Consider the following 16717-nt stretch of genomic DNA (forward strand, 5'->3'; position numbering starts at 1 on the left):
TGACCTCCAAAGACGATTAGCAAAACGCTTCAGGATTAGTTAACAAAAAATAAAATTCGGACATTATTTGAAAATATCTTCAGCAAAAGATGATCATTTATTGTTTAGTGATTTCTAGTTTTAAATTTGACTGATTTAATAAAGCAAGCCTTAAAACTCTCAAAACAGTATTTGAACCTTTGTTGTATACTGTATGTGTGACTCAACCCAATATTTGAGCAATTTCAAAGTAAAATTTGTTTTTACTGAAAAACGCAAATGAGATATTGTAAATCTCTGCTAAATAAAGAACGATGTAATATATCTCCCCAAAGGAGTAACAGTAACATATCCTCTATTTTACTGTGATCAATTTTCATAACCACTACATATGTAAACAAACTAGCATTTAAACAAATCAATGCAAGTAAACCTAAAGACCCAAGAGGTGTAAATGTTAAAACCCATTTGTTTATAGAACGCATCATTTCGCTGTAAGTGAATTGAAGTGCATAAAATCAATGCATCCATTCCATTACTCTCAGTGTATTGATCTACAGCAGAGAGCAGCTGTCTGGACTGTGTCAAAGGGAGAGTCCTGAAGTCCATGAGAGTGTTGCTAAGGTGATAGACAGTCTGCCTTAAAATGGGCAGGTCGGTGAAATACTATAGACGGACTGTAGACCTCAAAAGCCCAAGTCTCATTTCACATGTAAGACTACACAGGCGGAGAGGCAGTTAACCCTTGATACACTGCAGCTCAGTATACCCAAAATATGTTTGGACATCACTGGTAAAAATGCATGAATGACATAGCATTTCATAATAAAAATAATCAATCAAATAGCCAATTTTAAGGTTTTAAATAATAGATAAACTGTCTAAAATGTATTTGGACACTTGATTGTCAAACACATGGAGGATATCCATAATTATTGTGATGAACTACACCTATGGAAACTATTGACATCAAACATCGGCAAAGAAAGAAAACTTGCAAAGTTTGAAAACGTAGGAACAATTCCATTGACAACTGAACTAACATTATAGGTGCAGTGTGTAATATTTAGCAGGATCAATTGACAGAAATGCAATTTGTACATAACTATGTCTTCAGAGGTGTGTAAAGACCTTACATAATGAAGCGTTGTGTTTTTATTTCCTTCTCAACCTCACCGCTAGATGCTGCTAATTTCCACATTGCTCCTTTAACTGAGATGAATAAATGCTGTAAAACTATATTGCTTATAGTTAATTCATGTTAGCAAATGCATTAACCAATGTTAACAAATACAATTAAATTCATACATTTTGATGGGAAAGAAGTCAAAAAGAATACTGCAAGACATGCAATGTGAAACAGCTTGTTCTGGGAAAGGTGCCCTAAAAAAATAAGCAAATCGTTTTCAAGCTAAAAATAAATAAAGTATGTGGCTACTTTCAGGCCCCATTAGTTTTGAGATGTTACTCAAAAACTTTTTTTTGCACGACAAGTCGATTCTGTTAAACCAAAATAAACAGCATGAGCTATAATACAGCTTGGCCGTACAATAAACCGTCCTCTCAGTGAGTGTCTGATAATAACGTAAATGAATCTGGAGAGCCGGCCTGCACCTGTGAGAGCCATCACGGAAATGATTTTTGTTGTTTCTAGGTGTGTCGGTAACACTTCCAAAATAAGTGCCAATCTTAGTGTCATCCCCTTATAAGATGGACAACAGTCTTTCAATAAATTACAAGAACAATTCCACAATGGCTATATAAAAATATAGTCTGTGTCTCTATTTATAGGGCTTCTTCTAATTTAAAACATCAGAGTGATGTGCTGGACCGCTTCCAGTTCCCTTTGTAGGCACGGCTCCTCCGACCGAGTGGATCGTTTTGGCCCGCTTCGGGAAGCCGCAGCCTAATCCTTTAATGTGATGCTTTAAAGTAGGATGTCATCCGGAAAAAGCAAACGAAGCATCTGTATCCAGATCATTACTGTGGACAATTAACAGACAAAACAAGTAGTGTCTGCTCATCGGAGCGTCATTACACAACATCAACATCAACATAGAATCTATCAAGTTTAATAAATCCTATTTTTCACTGGGGAGGAAGTTTTGAAACGTTCCTGAAAGTTACTGTTTTTAAAGATCACTGTACAAAAAAATACCTTGAAACATGTCAACTGTTAAGTATACTTATTTTTATATAACTTTGCCTAGGTGTTCTTAAAATGGCGAACTCAAAGTATCAAGGTAAATTATGAATAATTAATTTATATTAAAAAATGTACTCATAACCTATACCTAAAATCCGTTCACACCAAGAATGATAACTACAATGATAACTATAACAAAGGAAAAAGTCTACATTTACAACAACTATATCAATAATCAAACAGATAAACAATATCGTTGGGATCACTTCCAAACTATCCAAAAATATGATGATATGATGAAACATTGACAGCCAATCAAAAACCATTCAAATTTAAAGGGCCCACGCATTTTTAATGTGAAACTTGTGTGCAAACTTGAGTGAACTTGTTATCGTCACCTGGTTTGGATGATGACGTGGTTAGCGCTTACAGTTACCATTCTTGGTGTGAACAGACCTTTACAGTCGAGACAATACATTAAATGTTTTACAGTGGGTGATCATGCATCAAATGAAGCATAAATACAGAATCTAGGTTCTTAAATATTTGCCCAACCAACCGTTATGATAACCTTTCCAACATGACAAAAATTCACCCGTGACCGGAGGAATTTTTAGCTTTCACTTTGTTTCTGACAAGATTACAGTCTAGATTTACAGTAACATTCTTTCTATTCTCAGTCTCTTTTTATCGCTCTCTGTCTCCTGTCTCAAAATCATGACTGCTCGCTCATTCTGTTAATCTGACGAATCATCGCCTCCTGGCACCAGTTTTGCTTAAATTGGCAAGGATGTCAAGAATGAATTACAGCGAGCCTTCCGGCGTTCAGTAAACTCAGGGTGTAGAATGTGGAGTTTTGCTCTTATATGGAATGTGACACTGCACTAATTGTCCCCGCAGCCCTCCACCTTCCATTATCATACGCCTAAATAAACTCAAATTAATTCTCGCTATAGTAACAGAAAAACTGCCAGCTCTGTTCAAGTGTTTTTCACAAGTGTGGTCATTGTGAAGCCAACAAAAATCAGTTGGTACATTTGCAAAATAAAATAACAAGCAATAGAAACCTCAACTTTAGAGTAAATGATACCCATCACTAGGACACTTACAGAGGGATCCATTTTTAAGCACATGGTAAAAGAGGGCCTAATCTCTCTGTTCTTGGTCAAGTGTGCGGGACAGCAAACAGGACACATTATTTACGATATAGAATGTAATTTTTGGTAATTTAACGTTTTCCCAAAGTTGTATAAGGACATACCGACATAAAACTTTTAAGCTGTAGCTTTTGCCTCAATATCAACATCTCTGTTTGAAACATTAAAGCTTGTACACACCGGGATGATAATCGCACACGGTTTTTCGAGACGTTTTTCGGCATTCGTACCCAAACGATTTTCACTGGCATTGAGCCGAGTGATCGTGCAAATTCACTCCCTGACATAGATGGTGCTTAATGAAAATCAGAAACATCCCGGTACACAAAGTGGCGCTGCGCAACTTTATGCTTCTGACACTCGCTTGTCACACAGAAGAAGAATTCATCTTGGTTCCTCTTCATCAATATGTGCTCGGCAAGACCGTTTTGTGCTTGAGCTCCACCAAGTCATGTTTTACTGTAACTTCAGCAGCTCCAGGCACGTGAACAAAAGCACCATTCTCTTTGGTCGGCCAGTTTTTGAAACAAAAAAGCGTTTTTTTTTTTTAATGACGCTTTTACGCCTGCCGTTTTGCGCGTCGGTGTGCGCACTCACATTGGCGCCCTTTGTTTAGTCACGGTGTGGACAAGCCTTAACATTGCAGGTTTCTTTACAAACGTACCTTTACGTGAGTTCAAGTCAAATTACGTAAAACTAATATTTTTTCATCATTAGATTACCATTGCAAAACGGGTTAGGACAACAGTATAAAAACAGATTTTAAAGTATTTGCAGTAACTGATTTTAGTCATTTTAACCTCAGCAGCCAATCAGATTACAGCTCCTGACATTTTTGTCCACAATATATATCAGACAGTCAGTGTGGATCTATGAATGCGCTCATGTTGACACTAAAGGACGGCATGAACTCATGTTTCTTCTCGCTCTCACGCTTCGATGTATAATGTTTAAAAGAGAACGTATCCATTCAACTGATACAGCAAACTCTCAGGCCACCGATGTCAAACGGACCCCCATTAATCAATATCTGGGCGACATTGAACTTCTTGGCTTTTTCATAGTGGATCATTCAGCACTTTTGCAACCTATTCAAAACCCTTACTCAGACTCTGCTGCACATTTATAGAGACATGCAGATCATGCGTCTGCAATCGCATCACTGTCCTCCAGCACTATATAGATCTCTTACCTTTTGTATGTCTCACTCGCAGTTGCCAGACATCAGCAGGCTGCTAAAAGAAGAGTTGATGAATGGCCCCTTTCACCGCCGGCCTCTGGACCCTAAACAGAATTGCATTGGATCTCCTGTATAAGCAGTTTAAAGCTGTAGCTGAATCACTGCTGAGCACTGCTGCAGATGTTTGTGTGTGCGTGTGAGAAAGCGGTTGTGTGTGTTTATTGCGTGCATAGTCAGGTCCCCTGAGCTGTTGGAGAGGAAGGGGCCAAAGAAGTGTGATGTGGATTGTGTATTTGTGCGCATGTGTTTTGACAGTGATATTGTGTGCCAACTCAGGTCACATGGGATTGTGTATGAGAAATGCTAAAACGTATGGGATGTGCATTTTATTAATGCCCGTGTGTATGTTTCCCCACACATTACTTTTCCTTGTGCATGTGCGTGATGGTGTGGCTATGTTTGGGATGGAATACTAAGTTAGTACTTAATGAATACTATCTAGTGTAGTATATAGTTTCATGCTTACTATTTTTTTTAAAACAAAACGTAAATGAAACCGTGTCAGTTCACAATAAACATTTACAACAGCAATAAACTACAATGACCTTCAACGTTTGCATGTTTTTGTTATTCAGCCAACATTAGCTTTCAACAGAATACAACCAACAGAACGTTTATAACCAAAATCAATATATCACTATATAGAGGATTTCACTGGACACACGGACACATTTATTAGGGCTGCATGATAATTTATCGTGATACCACTAACTCCTATTGCAATCGAGCTGGCTGCGATATGTAATGTGTCGATTTATTTTTAATGCGTAGCTTGTCCATGAAGCACGTCTCTGGGATCAGTAGGAAATGCTGCTCGATCTAAAAGCAGTGCGAGTTTGAGTCGCTTATAATGTGCATTTGAAAAAGCAACACCCGTCAAACATGATCATTATAAATATACTTTATTGTCATAAAAATACCTGATGAGGCTTGAGTAACAGTGATAAAAAGATGTCCATAGGCAATTCCTAGATTCTAGAACGTGTTATGGTCTTCTTCTGCAGTGCGTATTTGGAGTTCCCGCACGAGAGCGCCCTCTGGCTTTCGGATGCAGCAGCATTTTCCCGTACTTCACTCAAAAAGCTGTGCATAAATCACGTGGTATTTATCGTCGGTTTATCTGACAGCCCTAACATTTATCTTAATATTTTGTTGTATATTAACTGTATTAAATTAGATTAGAACTACTTAACAGTTATTGATTCATTGCGGAGGTCTACCGGAAGTTATGTTTGGGCCACATAACGTTTATATGAAACCGTCTGTATGATCTATAAAATTTTAAAAAATAAAACCGGAAACGCTTCAGGACCAGTGTTTACATCTTGATAAGTGGTCAATAAATATAAATGTCTGAGGTTAAAAGACAATCTTTAAGTAATTGTAAAATTTAATTTTTTTAGTAAAAATGGGTCTCACAGACCCGAACACCACACAAGTGTTAAATCAATGACCGGTTTCCAGTTCTCCACTTGGATATTAACAAATTGTTTGTTTATTTAAAAAGCCCTATACGTTTTTCGCATTAAAATACATGTACAATGAGTGCAAATTTATTTTACAAGACGCAGGTTGCCTCATGGAGGCCGTCACATCGAGATCACACGACCAGCCAAATCAGACTCGTTTTATCTCGGTGTCCACCACATTATTGGACTCATTTCCCAAATGGAATAAATGAATCGTGACCGCCTACAAATAGCACATTTGTACAACAGCACAGGTATCCAAAAAAACGGTTGCTATTGCATTGTGCTGAAAACACGCCACTAAATGCTGGTCCCCAGATGACTGTGATATCAATAGCCATGAACACAAAAAATACCAGGCACATTTTTCAGCAGCCCAATGAAATGAGTCGGGAAAAGTGATGATTTTAGCAAATGTAGCAAGTCGGGTTTCTATGAATTTAGAAAATATGCTTACTGTGCACTACATGCATACTATAAATAAGTAGTATGAAAGGATGCTATTCTAAACAGAGAGCGTACGCAACTGTTTGTCTCTCTACGTACCGTGCACGTGTTTGTGTCTGCAAATGTGTGTGCGCTAGCATGTGTGTGCGTGTTCGTGCTCTGGAGATGTTTGCTTACTCTGCACGAGCTCTGGTCCCAGCGTCCTTTACTCGCCTCACAGAGCCTAAGAGCTCTCGCCGGCTCCACTACTGAGGGGTCTGTCTCTGAAACCCCAACCAACCCTGAAAAGACACAGACAGAAAAGTGAGAGAGCCACGCGCAGAAATAAGAACCCGGTCTAAAGTTTAAAACCGAGCCAGATGCAAAGGTAAGGTGTGTGTGTGACGGTGCATGTGCGTCTGCCTGATGGCAGACGTGGGTCTCAAGTTACTCCGGAGGCATAAGATTACTGAAAGAGAGAGAGCTTTAACACAGCACAAGGGTGTGCAGAAATCTGATTGTAACGCAGACTGAGAAGGGGAGAACAAGTCAGAGAGCGACACAGGAACAGACGAGAAGTGAGATAGAGGAGCTCAACCTGGAAGCGAACGGTGGTAGAAAGATCATCCTGTCCCGGAGTTTCTCCACGGTGGGTATTTGAGTTTGTTCTCGTCTGGGTGTGCCGATACGGTAGATAAGAGTGCGATGTCTGCGTTTTAAACAATTCTGAGTTCATTTGGATTTCATGAATTGGTTGGATGTGAAGAGAGCACTTACAGAAATTTGGAACGATAAAGCAAGATGTTGCTTATGTGTTATTCTTGTCAAGTCATACGGAATAAGAATTTCGAAAAGAGAATAATTGTAAGGTTTGTTCAATTTTGTTACATTGATGCTGGATTGGAGCGAGATGATATAAAGATGGTGTTTGGAATGAAAAGCTGAAGTAGTTCTTAAGTTTTTGATCTGAAATGTTTATATAAGTTGAAATGTCTGTGTTTGAAAATCTTTAAATGAGCTTAACTGCTGTATACCTATTTTACACATCAAAACTTTTGTGGATATTTTTGCATTCATTCAATCTTTGTGCTGCAACAAATATAGAAACGGAGTCAATACTTTTATGATTTCAGCCATGTAGGGGTTTGTGATATATACTGTATATAGAAAAGCATCTTTTCACACCATTGCTGTAATGTACAATGTATAACATCCCTTCACATGTTCGGTGAGGTCAGTGACCAGCCCTGGAGGTTTTTAAAATAAAACAATGGGTTTCAAACCGTGATGCGTGTAGGGAAACTTTCCCACACTGGTGATCGATCTTCTGGACGCATACGCACACACACACACACACAGCTGAAGGATATAGATGTCATCTCTGTCCGTGGTGCATTTTCACTTCTTCAGCAAAAATCCCAGACTAAGCACTGCAGGATAAGAACAGAAGCTACTGTCACTTGTAACCTTTGTTCAACCTCGCTACACAACCGAATAAATGTGAATCTCTTTTTTTATACTGTAATCTTACAGTTTTGCAGACTAAGAAGGCTCTTTATAAATATGCGTATATCTGCACTGTCATCTACAAATATACCAGAAAATGAACGCGAGATCAAATAAGATAATGTGCGTTCATTTCTTTTTTGTATGGAGATTAGCTTTCTGTGCTCCTAGAGGTTATTGCAGTTGCAAATGAATAATGTAGGAAATAAATAAACATGAAGTACAATAAATAAATCATTTAAAGACGTGATGCATTTGTCATTGTGTTGAATGTCTGTACTAGAAGCTTCCAACACCAAAGAAAATTCCTTGTGTGTGCAAGCACACTTGGCAATAAAGCTCTTCTGATTCTGATTCTGATAACATTAACAAAAAGCATTTAGTTCAAATGCTAAAATACTGCATATACTGTACAATTGGCAGATGTTAAAGGGATAGTTCAATAATGAAATACAAATTCTGTCATCTTTATTCACCCTCATGTCGTTCCAAACTTGCATATGACTTTTTGCTCAGTGGAACACAAAAGAAGATATTTTGAGAAATGTCTCTGTGATTTTGTGTCTATACAATGGAAGTCAATGGGGGACGGTGTTTCTTCAAAATCTCTTCTTTTGTGTTCTGCAGAAGAAAGAAAGCCATACAGGTTCGGAATGCCACGGGAGTGAATAAATGATAAAAGAATTTTCGTTTTGGGGTAAACTATCCCTTTAATGTATCATAGATGTACTCTAAAGTTAGGTAAATAACTATAACTTTAAGCCGTGTGGTCCTATAGACATAACACACTTTTGTGTTTTCTATTTATTTGTCATTTACACATTTGTCAGCCATTACTAGGGCATTTTTGAAACTATACAATCTCTTTTGTTTTTCAATTAAGCATTGACACTGACTACCAGGACTCAAGCGCGTATCCTTCTAACAGTGAAAAAAATGGTTTGTTGTGCAAAATCTTGCCGAATTAAACGGAACGTTCACGTAAGCCACCCATCTGACAATGGAAAAGATAGGCCCTGCTGTATATTAATAGGGTCAATGGAATATAACGCAGAGCGAAGGTGAGAGGTGTGCGTTACCTTCCAGTGTAGCCATACAAGTTGTCATTGAGCCAAAGGCTTTTCTCTTTGGCGGCTGCAGGTTCTGTGGTGTCAAGTGGTACCAGGGGCAGCTGTTTAAATCCCCTGTTCAGGTTATGGTTACCTGTCTCCATTAAACTCTCTGGAAAATAGAAGGCTGTAGATAAGAGGTCTGAACTCGACCTTTGACCTGCACCTTTGTCTCTGGCTGGGGGTGAACCCTGAGAGAGACACCAGAAGATTCAGAGTCTGCTTTAGTCATGTTCAGAGTTTTGAACTGTTAAGGCCCAATCCCAATTCTATTTTCTACCCCTTCGCCTGCCCCTCGCCCCTTCCCCTTGCCCCTTGAAACAAAGTGGCAAGGGGAAGGGTTTCAAATTTTCCTGTGGGAAATGGGACACCACTACACTGTTATACGTCATCATACGTCACTGCTAGATCCTAACGTTACGTCAGAGGACATGCGGCGATGCACCGGGTATATGACATAAAAATATTTTTTCTAATATCGTGCAATCAGTGCTGTCCACTAGCAAACTTTAGCGATTTTTTTGCAAACGTTAAAAGAACATCACCGTAAATACAAACACAAGATTGAATGTAACATACGTAAAATGAAAAATTGTCATAAAAATCCTTATTAATGGCAAAAATTACTTATACATTTATGGGTCTGCTTGCTCGAGTGAGCAGCCATGTTGGAAATTTCTCGTAGCCCTTCGTTTGAAATGAGGTCCCGAAAAATCTTCGTTTGAAGGGCTATCTGGCCCTTCCCCTTACCCCTCCAACCAAAAGAGAATTGAGACACCCCCTTCACGTGAACGTGCCAAACGGAGGGAAAGTGTAGGGGTAAGGGGTAGAATTGAGATTGGGCCTAGGATGTTCTGGGTTTAATCTGTAATGTGATATCAACTATAATCAAAAATAATAATCTCTTATCTTGTAAAAAGAAATAAAAATGTAATGCTCTTTCAAAACAGAAGTCAATTGGGCATGGCATTGCACTTGAATAAATGTTAAAATTCACAATGTTTTACAAACATACTACAAGACTTTAACATTAAATAGTATTAACATTAGACAAGTGAGATGAAATTGCTCACTGATTTTATCTATGCAACGTGTTATATTCCAATATTTCAAGTCATGATCAGTAAGCTTGGCACAACAACTATAGCAAAATATGTGCATATGAAGACTTCGGATCCAAAATGAGATAACTCCGTTATTAAATTTTTTCAAAAATCATGTTTTTTTGTTGTGCATTCCAATTACTATCAATCAAACTGCAGTTGGTTTGTTTTGATTTAAGCCATAATAACTCAAAAAATACAGCTAACTAACACAATAAAACACAAAATAAAAATAAGATAACATACTTTTTTTTAAATGGAGTTATCTCATTTTGGAACCAAACTCTTCATATACAGTATATATACTGTATATATAAGCAACTATAAAAATATCGTGTTCACATCCCAAAGGAAAGTTTTATTGAGTTTTATCGAGTTCTCAGTTGTGTTTCATGTCAGTCTGAATTCTTAAGTCTCAGATGTTTCACCTAAAACAGAAACAAATGAGACGATTTTTAAAATGAGCTGTAAAATGGTTATATAGGTAAAATAATCAGAATTTGGGTAAATTCGATGAGAAAAGTGGACATTGAGATGTTCAATAATATTTACTTTTGATTGCAGACTTGACAAATCTGAGCTCAGTTTGTGACATTGTTGAGATCTCTTCTAAAACTCTCATGGAGACATTTGTTAGATTTCTGATTCTTTCTCAGGAAAGTATATGAGACGCAGGAGACTTAAGCAAATTTTGATGCCTAGTAGATATTATAGAAATTATACATGTGCTGTTCCTTTCTTATGGAATGGAGCAAACTCGACTTAGAAACCAGAAGATCATTCACAGTAACGCCTCACCACAAAAGGACAAGAATGCTTTACTTGCATTGTAACCGTGTACACAATTTTAGTTTGTTTTCACAAACTGAAGGATAAAATTAGTCTGCGATAACTGAAAGCTTGTGACATATTCTGTGTTTTTTATTCTCTTAATAATTTCTTACTTGTGCTGTATAACCACACCGTGTGTGTCTGTAGCCAGATTTGTGTCTGCTTGCAACTTTCTTCTGTCAAAGTCTGTCTTTGTTGAGAAATGACACTATTAATTCCATATGCTACACAGCAGCGCGAGAACATCTCTACTGCCTTTTAAAACTCTTGTTCTACACTACAGAAGACGTGAATTAAAAAGCGTGCGAGCGAGTTGTCACAGAAGCGTGATGATGATAAAGTACAGCTCTCGAGCACACTTGGCAGGGAGCACAAAGGACAGGAATATTTAGTTTGAATGAATTATTGATGTTTGTTTTGGCACGTTCGAGTTTTCAAGGAGAAACTAAAAGGCAATCTGTTCTAAAATACACACTTAGGCTGTAATGTGGATCCTGCAATTGACACTTGCAGTTATGGCCAACATGATAATAATGACTTCATTGTGTGCTTAAAAGAATGAAAATCTGCATATATTGAGCATATTGTACTGAACATTGAAGGAAAAGTTCACCCAAAAATAAAAATTCTGTTTGACTTTCTTTGTTCAGCGCAACAGAAAAGAAGATATTTTGAAGAATGTTGTTATCTGGACTCACTTGCATTGGTTTTGTGTCCAATGGGGTCCAGTGCTGTTTGGTTACCAACTTTCTTCAAAATATTTTCTTTTGTGTTGTGCGGAAGAAAGTCATGAAGGTTTGAAATGACAAGAGGGTGAGTAAATGATGAAATTATTATAATTTTAGTTTGAACTATCCCTTTAAAAATAAATCTCCCTATTTGTTGCTTATCGTTTCGTGGTACAGTTTATATTACTTTAAATGGCTTTTATTGTTTCCCTGCCTCCCTAAGGTGCAACCTTACCTTCCACGCAGTAACACAACTGTTTTGTTCTCTTTGTCTTTAACTGCAGATCAGGTGACAGAGTCTTGGGATTCAGGGCCTCTGCTACAAAAGAAGCCAGGGTAAGCCAGCATCTTCCCTCAACTCTTCGCACTTTGGTGGGCTGGCTGGCTGGCTCGTGCTCTTGGCTGCCCGTCAATCATCATCCTGGGTTAGGAGCCCGAGGGAGGCCCCAGGGAGGGGAGGGAGGCCATGGAGGTTCCACTAGTCAACTTTGAGAACTTGGATGACATCGGAATCAACTTGGGAGACCCGAGCGACTCGGGATATCCGACCTCACCCACCTCAGATTCCCCAGAACCCAACCAGGGCGTACATTCCCCAACACACTCGCCCCAAAGAGGACGACATCCGAGGCGCACGGCGACGTCTCCCCCAACGCTCAGCAAGAAAGGAACGTCAAGTTGCAACAGTCTGATTTCCAACTGGAAGGTCCTGATGAGCAGCGAGGGAAATGAGGCTCTCTTAGGAAAAGTAGCCAAGGATTGTTGCGACGACTATTTCGGGGAAAAGGAGAAATTTGAGGAGGGCGAACAAAAAGTGGTCATCAACGTTTCGGGGATGATGTACGAGACCACGCTCAAAACTCTGAATCAGTTCCCGGACACGCTGCTCGGGGACCCAATGTTGCGGATTAATTATTTTGACCCCATGAGAAATGAATATTTTTTTGATCGTAATCGCCCCAGCTTTGACGGAATCTTGTATTTCTATCAGTCCGGGGGTAAGATCCGAAGGCCGGCGAATGTGCCATTGGATGTTTTTGCAGATGAGATGGTGTTCTATCGACTGGGGCATGAGGTCATGGAACAGTTCAGGGAGGATGAAGGTTTCACTAAAGACCCTGAACCTCAACTACCGACCAGTGAGCTTCACCGTCAATTCTGGCTTCTCTTTGAGTACCCGGAGAGCTCCAGTGCGGCCAGGTCAGTGGCCCTAGTATCTGTTTTTGTCATCACTATATCGATTTGCATCTTCTGCCTGGAGACACTCCCGGAGTTCCGCGACGAGCGGGAATTCATGCAGGCGATCGTCAACTTAACCCGTGACGCCAACGGTACGCTCCTGTCCCCTACAGGTTCTCCTTACACCCACATCTCTGTCTTTACCGACCCCTTCTTTGTGGTTGAGACTATCTGTATAATCTGGTTCTGCTTTGAGCTCGGAGTGCGTTTCGTGGTGTGCCCCAGCAAGAGTGAGTTTTTCGGCAACATCATGAACGTAATTGACATTGTTTCCATTATGCCCTACTTCATTACCGTCATAACGGAACTGATGGCCACCCATCAGGAAGATCCCGCTGCCAACCAGAACATGTCTCTGGCCACCCTGCGCGTCATTCGATTAGTGAGGGTTTTCAGGATCTTTAAGCTGTCCCGACATTCCAAGGGCCTCCAGATTCTCGGCCAAACCCTGAAGGCCAGCATGAGGGAGCTGGGCTTGCTTATTTTTTTCCTCTTCATTGGCGTCATCCTCTTCTCCAGTGCCATTTACTTTGCTGAAGTTGACGAACCTGATACGCAGTTCGTGAGCATACCGGAGGGATTCTGGTGGGCTGTGGTGACCATGACAACGGTCGGCTACGGCGACATGTGCCCTATCACGTTGGGAGGGAAAATGGTTGGGATCCTCTGTGCCATCGCCGGCGTGCTCACTATCGCACTTCCAGTTCCCGTCATCGTCTCCAACTTCAATTACTTCTACCATCGGGAAACGGCGCAGGCGGAGAAACTGATGATGGACGTCGCCGCTGAAGCTGCGGCAAACCAGAAAAGCGGATCCGAGGAGAAATCTGAAAGCAGTTACTCACTGGACAAGAGCAACGGGAACTGGCAAACAGGGAAAAATGGCATTTCTTAAGGATTGATATATTAAGCATGACCAGCAATAAGAAGACTGTACAACGATGCACTTACAGACTCTGTTTCCTTAATTATTGTTTGACAATTTAGCTTAATTTTAAATATACACCCAATGCTATGCATATACCAACAATCTATGCAGAAACTGCTTTTAACGGGGAAACCTGAAATTGAAAGCTTTTTTAGCCAAAGGCTGCTAAAAACATCTGACTATACAGCTCAAAAGCACTACTTAAATTGATTAAAAGGAACGAAACAACTGTTTGCAAGCATCCCTTTAAGGCTTAACAGTAATACAAACTGAAATATACTGAACTAATCCTAAAACGGAATTGTCATCTTTCGTGAGGCAAACGGCTGCGTTTGACTAAGGTCAAAACAAGCATTTAATTAATTGCGATTAAGTGCCTGTGTTGCCAAGTCCCTCACACTAATGCCGGGGAATCATGATTCTGCACTCCAAGCATCCGCCCGGCACCACCGCCCGGCACCACCTTTTGCTGACGTTGTCGTTCCTGTCGAGTTTTTGCACTCACATCACCTTTTGTCTCTACTGCTTGCGAGAGAAAAAGCTTATGCCAAACTGTTATCCATCTTTCAATGTCACCAAGTGACGCGTCTAACAGCCCTGGTCGTTGTCACACTTTATCAGACCTGTTTGGAATTTAACTACAGTATCTTACGCATGAGTTATATTTGGATAACCCACAGTGCTTTGCGGTGTCTGCTCGATGTCCCACATCTCTTCACTGCTGTTGCTATTCTTATCAACACAACATAAAGAATAAGAAAGTATGCACTGTAGGTCTTCCGAGTAATATTTTCAAACTGTTTTGCAACTTCAGTTTTCTCATGCAACGTTGTATATTGTCTCTCATTGCACCGATCATACAGACTCAAACTTCCACTGACGAAGGAGATTATGAGAGACTGAAGATATAGATTGCATCCAGCAGGATACAGCACTTATGTCATTAACTAAAAGGTTTTATTGGCCTAGATGCAGCCCTATTCATTATGCACACGGATGGGCGTGGCTGGAAAACGCACAAAACGTTTTGAAGTTATGCATGAATTCACTTGAGTTAAGACCACTGAGCACAAAAAAAAAACTTACATTTGGGTTGTTGTTGTTTCTGTTGGTGGAGGCAACAAGTGTTATTAAGAAGATATTTTTCACGTATATTATCACTTTCATTAAGCTGACTTGACAAGCCATTAATCAGAGAGCATGGTTGCACAGCGCATGTAATGAAACCATTTAACGGTCAGCCATTGCAACAAATGGAGCGTATCATCAACTCCAGCCTAAACATTATTTTCAAAATAATGAATTTAATCCTAGACTAGGATAAATTAAGCAAAATAAAGGCATATCTGAAATATTCTTAAATGATTTGAAAGCAATTGCAGATAAGGTTTTATTTTTGCAGGCATGCAAAGATCGAGATATTTATTTTTTTAATATGAGACATGATCTACAGCTTTGACAACACTTTTTCTCTATGGAAGGAGTTAACTCCTAAAACCCTTTTTTATTTTCTTAATGATTCCATTGCAGGAATTTGGGTTTCAGAGATTTTCTCCTTCTTTATTTGCAAAACATATTGCACGTCTGCTTTTTTTTGTAAAAAGCATAGGTGTAAAAATATAACGAACAAATATTTTTTTCCAAAGCAAATTTGGATCATAGCGTTTGAGCACTAAAGCAAAGCAATACAGCACTTTTCAGGGAAGCTGGAATATGTTTTCCATTAAGCTTGAAAATCAATTATGCCAGCAGCATTTTTCAGACACCTTAGGTATAATTGCAGAATAGATCTTGAAATGCTTTTATCATGCTACTGTAACTTTTAAAAGATGAAAAATGCATGAAAACTGATATTTATGAGTTTGACAAAATGATAATGCTTTGACTTGGAAGTAGAAATATTTAAAGCTGTCCTCCATTGCGTCAATGGAAAATCTTACGTATATTCCCTTATGCATGTGTATTTTATATCATATTATAGTGAAATATTGATAAAAAATAGGTGAATGTCATTTGCAAAGATTCTTACGAGTTCTGTTTTGATTTTATACAACTGTCCACACCGACAAAGGTGACGATGCCAGTGTTATGAGGTCATGATGGCATTTAGCATCTCATGAATGTTTGCTATGGCTGTATGATAGATTTTGATTGTTTAAGCACTATATTTTATTCATGATATTCTGAGTGCCTTTTATTAAATACATATACCATTTTATGCCTCCATATTAATGTGTTTTGACAAGGCTCACAGATAACATATTTGGTAACTATGTGGCACATACAAAACTAAATAAAGACGTCCTATACGTAAGAATTTATTAGGCCAATAATTCATCATACAGGTCAGAGACAGGGCAACCATGAATTGTTGGCACAACCTGTTGAGTTGTTCATAGATAGAGACTAAGCATTGCGAGATCCCACAAGGAGAGCACATGAATCTTTCTGTTTATTTTGTTTATGCGAGCATGAATGCATGTTTCACGCCTCACGGTCTATTTTAGGGATGGGCAACTGGGCAAGGAGGAGCTCCAGTCATTTTATTATTTCTTTGTATAATATAATAATTCACACTCAAATTTACACCACTTTTCCTCTAAAGGAAAATCAATGTACAATTAATGCAATGCGTTTTAAAGATTTTATATACTATAAAATTAAAACGTTGATATGATTCTATGACTACTGTGCTCACTAGAGCGATTTTAGGTTTTTCTGACAAAAATTTGCCATGCATGTATTTGGATTTTTGAATACGCGGCACTCCTGTTTCAAGCAACACTGCCTCAAAAAAAAAACGCTTTGGTGGGCACACAGTTATAAATTTGATCTTAAAGTCCCAGTGAAATTAAA

The 16717-nt window shown here is 39.0% G+C and overlaps 1 protein-coding gene and 1 long non-coding RNA gene across 2 annotated transcripts; one reads left to right on the top strand and one right to left on the bottom strand.

The window, feature by feature from the left end:
* Positions 1-1759: 1759 nt before the first annotated feature.
* On the bottom strand, positions 1760-6714 carry LOC130557369 (uncharacterized). The gene is made up of 3 exons (XR_008963296.1): positions 6616-6714; positions 4475-4566; positions 1760-1962 (listed from the first exon to the last, which is right to left on the bottom strand). It is a non-coding gene; the product is annotated as an uncharacterized LOC130557369 (long non-coding RNA).
* Positions 6497-16215, top strand: LOC130557368 (potassium voltage-gated channel subfamily A member 10). The gene is made up of 2 exons (XM_057339065.1): positions 6497-7066; positions 11979-16215. Exon 2 carries the CDS (start codon positions 12161-12163, stop codon positions 13826-13828), a length of 1668 nt encoding a protein of 555 aa, XP_057195048.1. The 5' UTR covers positions 6497-7066; positions 11979-12160; the 3' UTR covers positions 13829-16215.
* The last annotated feature ends 502 nt before the right edge of the window (positions 16216-16717 follow it).

This window comes from Triplophysa rosa, linkage group LG7, assembly GCF_024868665.1.
Source record: "Triplophysa rosa linkage group LG7, Trosa_1v2, whole genome shotgun sequence".
Taxonomy (NCBI): Eukaryota; Metazoa; Chordata; class Actinopteri; order Cypriniformes; family Nemacheilidae; genus Triplophysa; species Triplophysa rosa.